The 13,624-nt window shown below is 39.3% G+C and overlaps 1 protein-coding gene across 1 annotated transcript; it reads left to right on the top strand.

The window, feature by feature from the left end:
* Positions 1 to 7,462: 7,462 nt before the first annotated feature.
* Positions 7,463 to 7,856, top strand: LOC108305848 (cytochrome c-like). The gene has a single exon (XM_017530615.2). It carries the CDS (start codon positions 7,523 to 7,525, stop codon positions 7,838 to 7,840), a length of 318 nt encoding a protein of 105 aa, XP_017386104.1. The 5' UTR covers positions 7,463 to 7,522; the 3' UTR covers positions 7,841 to 7,856.
* Positions 7,857 to 13,624: the final 5,768 nt, after the last annotated feature.

Below are 13,624 nucleotides of genomic sequence, written 5' to 3' on the forward strand. Positions count from 1 at the left end.
GCGGGTTTGTTACGTAGGTATACATGTGTCATGGTGGTTTGCTGCACCCATCAACCTGTCATCTACATTAGGTATTTCTCCTAATGCTATCCCTCCCCTACCTCCACAACCTCTGACAGGCCCTTTTGCCTCAATGTGTTCTCATTGCTCAACTCCCCCTTATGAGTGAGAACATGCGGTGCTTGGTTTTCTGTTCCTGTGTTAGTTTGTTAGTTTGCTAAGAATGATGGTTTCCAACTTCATCCATGTCCCTGCAAAGGACATGAACTCATCCTTTTCTATGGCTGCATAGTATGCCATGGTATATATGTGCCACATTTTCTTTAACCACACTATCATTGACGGGCATCTGGGTTGGTTCCAAGTCTTTGCTATTGTGAACAGTGCAGCAATAAACATACGAATGCATGTGTCTTTATAGTAGAATGACTTATATTCCTTTAGGTATATACTCAGTAATGGGATTGCTGGGCCAAATGGTATTTCTGGTTCTAGATCCTTGAGAAATCACGACACTGTCTTCCACATGGTTGAACTAACTTACACTCCCACCAACAGTGTAAAAGCGTTCCTATTTCTCCACTTGCTCACCAGCATTTGTAGTTTCCTGACTTTTTAATGATCACCATTCTAACTGGCATGAGATGGTATCTCATTGTGGTTTTGATTTGCACTTCTCTAATGACCAGTGATGATGACGTTTTTTTCATGTTTGTTAGCCACATAAATGTCTTCTTTTGAAAAGTGTCTGTTTATATCCTTTGCCCACTTTTTGATGGGGTTGTTCATTTTTTTTTCTTGTAAATTTGTTTCAGTTCCTTGTAGATTCTGGATATTAGCCCTTTGTCAGATGGATAGATTGCAAAAATTTTCTCCCATTCTGTAGGTTGTAGTTCACTCTGATGGTAGTTTCTTTTGCTGTGCAGAAGCTCTTTAGTTTAATTAGATCCCATTTGTCAATTTTGGCTTTTGTTGCCATTGCTTTTGATGTTTTATTCATAAAGTCTTTGTCCATGCCTATATCCTGAATGGTATTGCCTAGGTTTTCTTTGAGGGTTTTTATGGTTTTAGATCTTACATTTAATTAAGTATTTAATCCATCTTGAGTTAATTTTTGTGTAAGGTTTAAGGAAGAGGTCCAGTTTCAGTTTTCTGCATATGGCTAGCCAGTTTTCCCTATTTATTAAATAGGAAATCCTTTCCCCATTGCTTGTTTCTGTTATATTTGTCAAACAACAGATGATTGTAGATGTGTGGCATTTTTTCTGAGGCCTCTGTTCTGTTCCATTGGTCTACATATCTGTCTTGGTAGTAGTGCCAGGCTGTTTTGGTTACTGTGGCCTTGTAGTAGAGTTTGAAGTCAGGTGGCATGATGCCTCCAGCTTTGTTCTTTTTGCTTAGGATTGTCTTGGCTATACGAGCTGTTTTTTGGTTCTGTATGAAATTTAAAGTAGTTTCTTCTAATTCTGTGAAGAAAGTCAATGGTAGCTTGATGGGCTACCATTGAATCTATAAATTACTTTGGGCAGTATGGCCATTTTCATAATGATTCTTCCCTGTCTTTTGCATTTGCTGAGGAGTATTTTATTTTCAATTATGTGGTCAATTTTAGAATAAATACAATGTGGTGCTAAGAAGAATGTATATTCTGTTGATTTGGGGTGGAGAGTTCTGTAGATGTCTATTAGGTCCACTTGATCCAGAGCTGAGTTCAAGTCCTGGATATCCCTGTTAATGTTCTGTCTCGTTGATCTGTCTAATATTGACAGTGGGGGGTTAAAGTCTCCCACCATTATTGTGTGGGAGTCTAAGTCTCTTTGCAGTTCTCTAAGAACTTGCTTTATGAATCTGGGTGCTCCTGTATTGGGTGCACATATATTTTGGATAGTTAGCTCTTCTTGTTGCATTGATCCCTTTACCATTATATAATGCCCTTCTTTGTCTCTTTTGATCTTTGTTGGTTTAAAGTCTGTTTTATCAGAGACTATGATTGCAACCCCTGTTTTGGTTTTTTTGTGTTTTTGTTTCTGTTTTTGTTTTGGGTTTTTTTGTTGTTGTTGTTTTGCTTTTATTTTGCTTGGTAAATACTCCCCCATCCCTTTATCTTGAGCCTATGTGTGTCTCTGCATGTGAGATGGGTCTCCTAAATACAGCACACTGATGGGAATTGACTGTTTATCTAATTCACCAGTCTGTGTCTTTTAATTGGGGTATTTGGCCCATTTACATTTAAGGTTAATATTGTTATGTGTGAATCTGATCCTGTCATTATGATGCTAGCTGGCTATTTTGCCCATTAGTTGATGCAGTTTCTTCATAACGTTGATGGTCTTTACAATTTGGTATATTTTTGCAGTGGCTGGTACTGGTTTTTCCTTTCCATATGTAGTGCTTCCTTCAAGAGCTCTTGTAAGGCAGGGCTGGTGGTGACAAAATATCTCAGCATTTGCTTGTCTGTAGAGGATTTTATTTCTCTTTTGCTTATGAAGCTTAGCTTGGCTGGATATGAAATTCTGGGTTGAAAATTCTTTCTTTAAGAATGTTAAATAGTGGCCTCCACTGTCCTCTGGCTTGTAGGGTTTCTGCAGAGAGAGCCGCTGTTTGTCTGATGGGTTTACATTTGTGGGTAATCCAACCTTTCTCTGGCTGCCCTTAACATTTTTTCCTTCATTTCAACCTTGGTGGCTCTGATGATTATGTGTCTTTGGGTTCCTCTTCTCAAGAAGTATCTTTGTGGTGTTCTCTGTATTTCCTGAATTTCAATATTGGCATGTTTTGCTAGGTTGGGACAGTTCTCCTGGATAATATCCTGAAGAGTGTTTTCCAACTTGGTTTCATTTTCCCTATCATTTTCAGGTACACTAATCAAAAGTAGGTTTGGTCTTTTCACATAGTCCCATATTTCTTGGAGGCTGTGTTCATTCACTTTCATTCTTTTTTCTCTAATCTTGTCTTCATGCTTTATTTCATTAAGTTAATCTTCAATCTTTGATATCCTTTCTTCCACTTAATCAATTTGGCTATTGATCCTTGTGTATGCTTCATGAAGTTCTCATGCTATGATTTTCAGCTCCATCAGGTCATTTATGTTCTTTTCTAAACTACTTCTTCTAGTTAGCAATTCCTCTAACCTTTTTTCAAGGTTCTTAGCTTCCTTTCATTGGGTTACAACATGCTGCTTTAGCTCAATGGAGTTTGTTATTACCCACCTTCTGAAGCCTACTTCTGTGAATTCATCAAACTCATTCTCTGTCCAGTTTTGTTCCCTTGCTGGCGAAGAGTTGTGATCCTTTGGAGGAGGAGAGGCATTCTAGTGTTCGGAATTTTCAGGCTTTTTGTGCTGGTTTTTCCTCATCTTTGTGGATTTATCTACCTTTGGTCTTTGGGGTTTCTGCATGGACGTCCTTTTTGTTGATGTTGATGCTATTTCTTTTTGTTTGTTAGTTTTCCTTCTAACAGTCAGATTCCTCTGCTGCAGGTCTATTGGAGTTTGCTGGAGGTCCACTCCAGACACTTTTTTCCTGGGTATCACCAGCAGAGGCTACAGATCAGCAAAGATTGCTGACTGTTCCTTCCTCTGGAAGCTTCATCCCAAAGGGCCACCTGTCCATGCCAGCCAGAGCTCTCCTGTATGAACTGTCTGCCATCCCACTGGGAGGTGTCTCCCATTCAGGAGGTACAGAAATCAGAGACCCACTTGAGGAGGCAGTCTGTCCCTTAGCAGAGCTTGAGTGCTGTGCTGGGAGATCTGCTGCTCTCTTCAGAGCCAGCAGGCAGGAATGTTTAAGGCTGCTGAAACTGCAACCAGATCCCCAACTTCCCCAAGATGCTCTGTCCCAGGGAGATGATAGTTTTATGTATAAGTCCCTGACTGGGGCTGCTGCCTTTCTTTGAGATATGCCCTGCCTAGAGAGGAATCTAGAGAAGCAGTCTCTGGCAACAGTCACTTTACTGAGCTGCAGTGTGCTCCACCCAGTTCAAATACCCCAGTGGCTTTTTTTTACACTGTGAGGGGAGAACTGCCTACTTAAGCCTTAGTAATGGTGGATGCCCCTCCCCAACCAAGCTGGAGTGTCCCATTGACTTCAGACTGCTGTGCTGGCAGCAAGAATTCCAAGCCAGTGGATCTTAGCCTGCTGGGTTCTGTGGGGGTGGGATCTGCTGAGCTAGACCACTGAGCTACCTGGCTTCAGCCCCCTTTTCAAAGGAGTGAATGGTTCTGACTTACTGGTGTTCCAGGCATCACTGGGATATGAAAAAAAATCTCCTGCAGCTAGCTCAGTGTCTGCCCAAATGTCTGCCCAGTTTTACGCTTGAAACCCAGGGCCCTGGTGGTGTGGGCACCTGAGGGAATCCCCTGGTCTATGGGTTATGAAGACCATGGGAAAAGTGTAGTTATCTGGGCCAGAGTGCACCATTCCGCATGGCACAGTCTCTCATGGCTTCTGTTGGCTAGGGGAGGGAATTCCCTGACCCCTCGCACTTTCCAGGTGAGGCGACTCCCCAGTCTGCTTCAGCTTGACCTTTGTGGGCTGCATCCACCGTCTAACCAGTCCCAATGAGATGAGCCAGGTACCTCAGTTGGAAATGCATAAATCACCCACCTTCTGCATTGATCTCACTGGGAGCTGCAGACCAGACCTGTTTCTATTTGGCCATCTTGCCAGCCACCCCAGGCGTCTACCTAGGAAAATTAAGAGTGAGTAAGCGCAAGAGAAAGGGTGGGCGGTAGGAAGATAAAGGAGCTGACATTGTTGAACATCATGCATGGGCTATGCACTAGACATAGGCTGTTTTATTGAGTGCTCACAACAGATCCACGAGGTAAATATAATGATCTCCATTTTAGAGAAAAGGAAATGGAGACATTTGCCTAGATTTATCTCCTTTGTTTCACCAAGATGAAACGTTTGTATCAGTAATAATGAACAACAATTATTGATCTGTAAACATGTTTTATTATTTTATGTTTCCCTGTTAGCTTGTTCACGCTACTGTAATTTTCTTTCTACATCTATATTCAACTAAATTATACTTGGCTTTAAGACTCAGCTTAAGCATTGCTCTTCCAAACAAGCCTTCCCTAACACTCTCCCCCATTCTGAATTCACATGTGCCTTGGTTTTAAGTTCCACAAGAGTCTACCCTGCTACATAATTCCATGGTAACATTCCACTTTAATTGCTAACTTGCTTGCCAGTCTCCCCCCAACAGACTAAAACCTCTGTGGAAGTTCAGAGATAATTTTTACTGACATCTCTTCTCAGAGCTTAAAACTATGTGGGGCAAAGTAAGGACTCAGTAACATCTGTTGAATGAATGAATGCATGAAGAAACTGCATTGCCCAATGTCTAATTAGCATGTAAGTTGTTGGAGAAGGATTTGAACCTAGTCACTCTTTCCATTATACCATAATGTATGCAAAAGAATTATTCACTATTTTAGCTTTAGGATATGAAAAGATAGTCCATCAATGACTCAGTTGCTCCAAATTGCTTTGGAAATCCTCCAGGAAGTACCACAAACTAGCCTATAAGGGACAAAAGAACATTTAGAAAGTAATTTTTAGGATAGAAATTATTAAAATGTCTGAAATTCAATGAAAATTAATATTCTGCTGTACAGAGGAGCTGAATTTTTTTCAGAATTAAACTCCTAAAGAAATGGGAAGTGGCTCAAAAATAAAAATACTCAAAAATAAAATATTCAAAGTCAAGTAAGTTTATCCTTGCTGTGCAGTTTCTCCAGCTTCATAGCAGGTCAAAGTATTTCTGTTACTGCATTTTTAACAAGCTCTCAGGAAGGTACTGAGGAGGAAGCTGGTTCATATCAAATTGCCTCTGAAATTTCCCTAGAGTAGTTCACAATCCTGGAGTACCAGGAATCTACACATACCCGCATCTGAGAAGGAAGCAACGTGAGCTCACAATGAAGGCTAAGTTGTAATTCCTACGTCTCTTGAGATTTTTCAGATGGTGTGGAATGTGAAGGGTCCTGGAAGTATGCCAGAGTGAATCTCCATCCTGCAGGGGCTGAGGCACCCAGCTGCTACCAGCACTACCACCATGGAGAGCTCTGGGTCCCAAACAAGAGTTTGGGAACTGGCCCTAGGCAACAAGAAGCTGTTGCAAGGTTACAAGAAGCTGTTGCAAGGTTACAAACAAAACAGTGATTGGATTGGTATTTGAAATATTCTTGCTATAATATTATTGTTATTATTATTTCTTTATTACTATCACCTCTATGATAGTGCATTTTCATGCACATTTCTATATGCTTCCAGAGTGGGAGGCAGAAAGTACAGTTACAGTTGCTATACATAAAATGAAGCATAAACTTGTGTTGGCGAGTGGAAATGTATTAGAAGGTTGGAGTTACATCTGTCATGTGTGTCATAAAGAGAAAATGATTGACAACTGTTGCTTTAGAGTACTATATTCTATTGAACTGACAAAATAAAATGAAAGTATTTGTTAAATGTCCACTGTATTCAGAGCAATGTGCCAGATACTGATGGATCTATCTATACAGAAATATTAAGAAAAATCTTATTAGCTTCTCAGGCAAGAATTCTGGGGGAAATATTTTAGATGTGTCACTGCTGTCTAAGTCAGGTAGGTCCTCAGCTTTTCTGCTTCAACTTTTTAAAACAAAGTTAACAAACTCATAAATAATTAAAATATAAAGACTCATCTTCTATTTTGTGTAGAATATAGATTTCCTAGTGACTGAAATATCTACTCTCTATGGTATTGGCTTTTAAGTATCAAGGTATTTGAATAATGCAATTATTAATCAGAAGGTTGTTTGGAAAGTACATATCCAGGAAAAATAGAATTGGCTAATTTTAAAGAATACCATAGGAAACTCTAGAACATGCCTACTCCCAAATTGCCTATAGAACAAATACATTCTTGCCTTTAATACACAGGATCTCTTTTCCATGAATACAGGCATCAAGTGCTTACATTCGAACATCCTTTGTTAAATGCTATCACAAATACCATCACATCATGAAAGGTAAGTGGTGGTACAAATTTTTTAATTACAGTTTTCGTTTATATTGTCATTTTGCCTTCTTGAGGATCTACTTTGACTTCACTGGACTTCGGTATTATTCAACTCTATAACAGCAACACATTTAGGAAGCAATTTTTAGGATGGACAGTGGCCACAGATGCTTTAACTCACTTAATAAGCATTTATGAAGCTATGTGCAGGTAGGCTATTGTTCTAGGTAAAAGGAGTTCAAGCAAAGATATTTGGGAGACACACAGGTTACAGATAACTACCGTCAGTGCTATGACAGAAAGACATGTCTCAGGAGTGAGCCTAATCAGACATGAACAGTTATGAAGCCTTCCTCATCTTGAAGAAATAGACTGAAGTAACCAGTTGAAAAATCATGCTAAGCTTATCCCCAGTGGGCTAATTTTAAAAAACGTTTCCGACTTAAGAGGGTGGGACGTCCGGCTTCCGAGCAGTAACCTTTGTTGTGCTAGCGACGAAAAAGAGTTAAATATGGGTGATGTTGAGAAAGGCAAGAGGATTTTTATTCAGAAGTGTTCCCAATGTCACACCGTGGAAAAGGGAGGCAAGCACAAGACTGGGCCTAATCTCCATGGTATCTTTGGGTGGAAGACAGGTCAGGCCTCTGGATTCACTTACACCGACGCCAATAAGAACAAAGGCCTCATCTGGGGAGAGGATACACTGACGGAGTATTTGGAGAATCCCAAGAAGTATATCCCTGGGACAAAAATGATCTTTGTCAGCATTAAGAAGAAGGGAGAAATGGAAGACTTAATAGCTTATCTCAAAAAAGCTACTAATGAGTAATAATTGGCCACTGCCTTATTTATTACGAAACAAATGTCTCATGACTTTTTTATGTGTACCATATTTTAATAGATCTCATACACCAGAATTTACATCATGAATGACTGACAGAATATTTTGTTGGGCAGTCCTGATTTAAAACTAAGACTGGCTTGTGGTTAAATGAATATGTTCAGTTTTGGGATTTTAATAGTAATTCCAATTTAGTAAATTCTATCACTGTTTAACCCTTTTAAAGATATGATTAGACTTCATTGGTAATGTTAAACTTTTCGCAAAGATGGTGAGTGCCATCTTAAAACTTACTGGAGATTGGTTTTATATTTAGATTTACATAACTGGTTATGTGAATATATTTAAATATGGGGGAAATTCCTTCACTGTCTCAGAATCGAGCAAGATTCACCAGTGTTTTGTTCATTTGCCTCTTAAAAAGGCAAGGGTTGAAGATAAGTGGGTAGCAACGGCTATTTTATGTTTTCAGCCTTAACTATGCCAATCTAATTAGAATTCCCTGTATTTAAAATGGTTCCTTTTACTTATTGAAAGGCATTTTGTGTGGTTTATGTGTAATATCAAAAATTATTTAACACTTTACACATTTTATAGATGATCTATAAGGTCACATGCTTTTAAAATAGAAGCCAATTAAACTTCACTCTTGGATTCTTTACAATCTAAGTCAAACTAAGTTATAATTTAGGATTGTCTTTATAGTATCCAATTAAACTTCACTCTTGAATTCTTTACAAGCTAAGTCAACCTAAGTTATAATGTAGGATTGTCTTTAAACAGCCATTCAGAAACAAAACTGTACAACTGCTGTGTATTTGTGATTGGGAATGGTGCTTTTGCCAACTTAAAAGGATTAAAGTAAAGGAGATAAACACAAATTTTAAAATGATGTGTGATCATAAGACTTAAGATAATTAAAAAGAAAACCACAGATGAAGAAAAAAAAAAAGTTTCCACTCAACAGACAACCTTTTTTTGACTTTGACCGCTGATGAGTGCCTCCCATGGGGGATTCACTAAAGCTCTTATTCATACAGGCCTATAATCTAATTAATGCAATGAATATACATCTTAGATGATGCTTTGACAGCAAAAATCTTGAGATCAAGACGTAGATCTGTTACTTAACACTTGTGTGATTTTGGACAAGTTAGCATCTCAAAGCCTCAAATTCATCATCTGTATAATGGATAATGATAGTATATACTTCATATAAAATCTATAAAAATGAAATGAAATAATGCAAGTAATTCACTTAGCCCAAGTGCTCAAAAACGTTAGCTTTACAAAAACATCATTTACATGATTAGTCTTACAATAAATGCATGCATATTCAAAAGAGCAAGCATTTCAAAATTATTTTTTTAAAAAAGAGCAGAGATGCTGATATTTAAGCTAAAACTTGAAGACAGCATCAAAATGTTTATACATGATGGAACAAACAGCAGTGAGAAAATCCAAGAAAAGGATAATTAATTCAGATGGTGATGAGAAGACAATGCTGAGTTGGGCAGCGTTTCTGCAGGAAGTGAGAGAAGCAGGGCCTGAGTGGTAAGCTGCTGCCAGATTCCAAGAGGCCTATAGGTGCCAGGCAAACGAGCTTGGGCTTTGTCCTGTATGTGATGGGGAGCCACTGAAAGTTCTTGTTCAGTATTGTAAGATGATCAAATCAGCACTTTATAAGAAAAACCAGAAAGCGGGAGACCAGTTAGAATGTGACTGCTGGAGTCCTGCTGCCCAGCAATGAGGATACACAATGAAGTCATGACACAGTAGAAAAAAAAAAAAAAATGGAGACAGGAAACACTCTGAAGGACAAATAAACAGGACATATTTACTAAATCCCAGTACTGGTCCCGATCCTAATCTAAAAAATGTTGCTAAGTCATATTTTCCTGATGAGTATTTAAGTCTGAATTCAAGTTATGAAATTCCAGAGATTCATTCCCCTTCCAGATATTTTAATGGCTAAGAAGGGGACTTTGCTCACCATGAGTATTAAATCAGTTTTAGTGTTCAGAATAATGGGGATCAGTATGCATATCGAAGTTCATAGCAGTATTATTCACAATCGCCAAAAAGTGGAGACAACCAAATGCCTATCAATGGATGAACAGTTCAACAAAACATATATATGTGTGTGTGTGTGTGTGTGTGTGTATGTGTGTGTATATATGTACATATACACATATATATAATAGATTATTATTCAGTCTTAAAAGGGAATGGAATTCTGACACCTCATACAACTGAGATGGACCTTGAAAACATTATGCTAACTGAAATAAGCCAGCCACAAAGGGGCAAATATTGTATGGTTCCACCTAGATGAAGTACCTAGAATAGTCAAATTCTAGAGACAGAAAGTAGAATAGTGGTTAGCAGGCAATGGGGATATGAAGGAATAGGAAGTGGTAAATTTTATGTCATGTATGTTTTATCACAATAAAAAGAATGTGAATCTGATACCCTGATGCTCACTCAAAACAAGAGAAAGGTAAGGCTGCCAACCACTTAGCCTAGTGGCTCAGCCAAGTAAGACTCCCTGGGTCAGACACCCTTAGTAGTTTTGTCCAATTGGAGAAGCAATAAAAATGCCAATCATCCACCTACATCAAAATGATAATGATGGCATGCTGGCTCATGGCTCCCTGCTTTTCCTCTGCTCTGGTCTGACACTAAAGGAAAAGGAGAAAGGAAGTCACTCTGTCAAAGTAATCCCTCACCTTGGTACTTGGTACTTAACACTAGTTGACAAACTCCTTGCGAAAGAAAAAGTAACTTGCCTACCTCTGCCCCCATATCCAGAGGTGCTCCACAGATATATTCACTGATATTTGAGGGACTAGAACTCAACATGTGTCTATCAATTAAAATGGCCCCAAGTGATGGCTATGCTAGTTGGAATGTGAATACAGAAGTGTAAGATATGGTCCCTGACTTTTAAGATCATATAATCTACTTAAGGGGATGGGAATTTACACTGATATAATAATGAACAGAATATAATTAGGTGCTAAATTGTGTAGTACAGATTCTAAGTACTCTAGGAGGTCATAAAAACGTCTAACATCATGTAGAAATGAATAATAGGTTGGGAAATCGTCACTTACCAGGTACTTGTAGAAGCGAGCAGAGAAACGTATAAAATGGACTAAAGGCTTTTAAAAGTATCCATTCTATTTTAATTTTATGCGTAACACACCTTGTCTACAAAACGGTCCCTTTCTTAAAGTTTTTTCTGGATTTTCTTTATTCCTCAGCCTTGCTTACAAGTAATTAGAAAATGCCTCAAAGGAAAATAAGTAAGTGTGCCAACAACCATTCAAAAGAATGTGTAAATTACTGTAAAACAGAGGTACTCAAAGAAAATTAGTAACTTCAATCTTCATAAAAATAAACCTCTTATTCAAAGCTTGATTTGTTCAGACATAGCCAAGAAGAAATAGGTAAATTGACACCCCTCCTTCCCAAATGAGGGCTAATGGGATCCAGGGAAAACTTAATTCATTTAGCATCAGAATTCAGACGATTTGCTTGAAAATGTGAATTTCACAGCACTCTGCATGGCATAGATCGAAAGAGACATGAGTTTTGTTTCTACAAAGACTCCAACTGTGAGTGTGTGTACCTTTTAGTTCTGGCCAACCTTACACATTAAAAGCTGTGTGGCTATGTAGCTTAGGCAGGTAGAAGTAAGGAATTAAATTCTATTTCCTAGACTGCTACCCACTACAATCTCTCTCATCTCTTCCTTCATCCTTTCACCCCAAGGAACTATCAAACATTCAGCTCTATTAAATTTCAATAAGTAGAGAGCAAGTTGGTATTTCTCAGTCAACTGTTAGCTTCACATAATACTGGCAAGACAGGAGGGTGTTTTAGGTAATCTATTGTGGCATAACAAACTACCCCAGTACTAAGTGGCTTAAAAAAGCAATTTTGAGGCCGGGCGCGTTGGCTCAAGCCTATAATCCCAGCACTTTGGGAGGCCGAGGCGGGTGGATCACAAGGTCAACAGATCGAGACCATCCTGATCAACATGGTGAAACCCCGTCTCTACTAAAAATACAAAACATTAGCTGGGCATGGTGGCGCGTGCCTGTAATCCCAGCGACTCAGGAGGCTGAGGCAGGAGAATTGCCTGAACCCAGGAGGCGGAGGTTGTGGTGAGCCGAGATCGTGCCATTGCACTCCAGCCTGGGTAACAAGAGCGAAACTCCGTCTCAAAAACAAAAAAAAGCAATTTTGTTTCACTCAGCATTTTGTGGATCAGTTTAGACAGGGTCAACTTGGTGATTCACCACTGATCTACTTGGTGCCGGCTGTTAGCCTGGGCTGGGGGACCAGTGTTCAAGATGGCTTCCTTCCTTACTCTAATGTCTTGCACCTTCCATGGTGTTTCTTTATCTGTCTATCTCAATCTCTCTCTAGCTCAATCTCAATCTCTCTCTCCCTTCCCCAACCCCCCAGCAGGTCCAGAACTAGTGTGAGTTAAGAGAAGTGCCTTGGGTACAAAACTTAAGGAACACTTCTCAATGTCATGCAAATGCACCTCAGAGCACCTCCTTAAATTTTGTACAAGGCACTTCTCTTGCCTCACCCTAGCCCTGGCCCTGCCTCCAGGGCCTCTCTACAGAGCTCCATGGCCCAGGCTTTTCACAGCGTGGTGGTCTCAGGGTAAGAAAGGGGCAGGAAAGGTCTATGCATATAATAATTGGCAAGGTGTCACTTTCACCCTATTCTATTGGCCAAAACAGTCAGTGGGTCTGCCCAGATTCATAGGTAGAGAAACAGATACCACCTATTAATGACACAGTGAGAAGGTCTCATTACAAAGAGCAAGTGGTATGAGAGAAATTGCTGCAGCCATCTTTGAAAAAACACATTCTTCCACATCTTCCCTTATAAACTTTCCTTCATTTTATCCATGGAACACTGCTGTGATATCCTCATTAATATTCCCACCTCTAAACATCATTTTCAGGTCAGCATGCTATAGCATACCTCTATCAGACCTTCCTATAATAACTATCTTATTAGCACCCTTACTTAAAGTTTCTAGTGGCCCTCTAACTTATAAATAAAACCCACACTCTTCCACCTTCATTTAAAGTGTCCATGATTTGGTCCACCTCACCTGTTATGGATTGAATTGTTTTCCCAAAAAGATGTGTTCAAGTCCTAACTCCTGTCTATGGTTTGAAAGTGTCTCCTCCAAAATTCAAGTGCTGCCAATGTGATAGTATTAAGAGGTATGGCCTCTAAAAGGTGATTAGGCATGAAAGCTCCTCCCTCATGAATGAGATTAGTTGCTCTTATAAAAAGGCCTGATGGAGGGAGTTCATCCTTTTTTGACCTTTTTTCTTCTGCTGTGTGAAGATACAGCATTCATCTTCTCTAGAGGATGCAGCATTCCAGGCGCCATCTTAGATGCAGAGACTGGACCATCACTGGACAATGAACCTGCTGGCGCCTTATCTTGGACTCCACAGCCTCTAGAACTATGAGAAATACATTTCTGGTCTTTAAAAATTATCCAGTCTGCGGTATTTTGTTATGGCAGCACAAATAGACTAAGTTACCCAGCATCTGTAAACGTGAGCTTCTTTGGAAATACAATTTTTGCAGATGTAATCAAGTAAAAGTGAGGTCATACTGATAAAGTCAAGCCCTAATCTCATGACAGGTGGCTTTATTAAAAAGAGAAAAAGAGAAAGAAAATAAAAGGCCAGCACAGTGACTCACACCTGTAATCCCAGCCCTTCA

Source organism: Cebus imitator, unplaced genomic scaffold, assembly GCF_001604975.1.
Source record: "Cebus imitator isolate Cc_AM_T3 unplaced genomic scaffold, Cebus_imitator-1.0 Scaffold67, whole genome shotgun sequence".
Taxonomy (NCBI): domain Eukaryota; kingdom Metazoa; phylum Chordata; class Mammalia; order Primates; family Cebidae; genus Cebus; species Cebus imitator.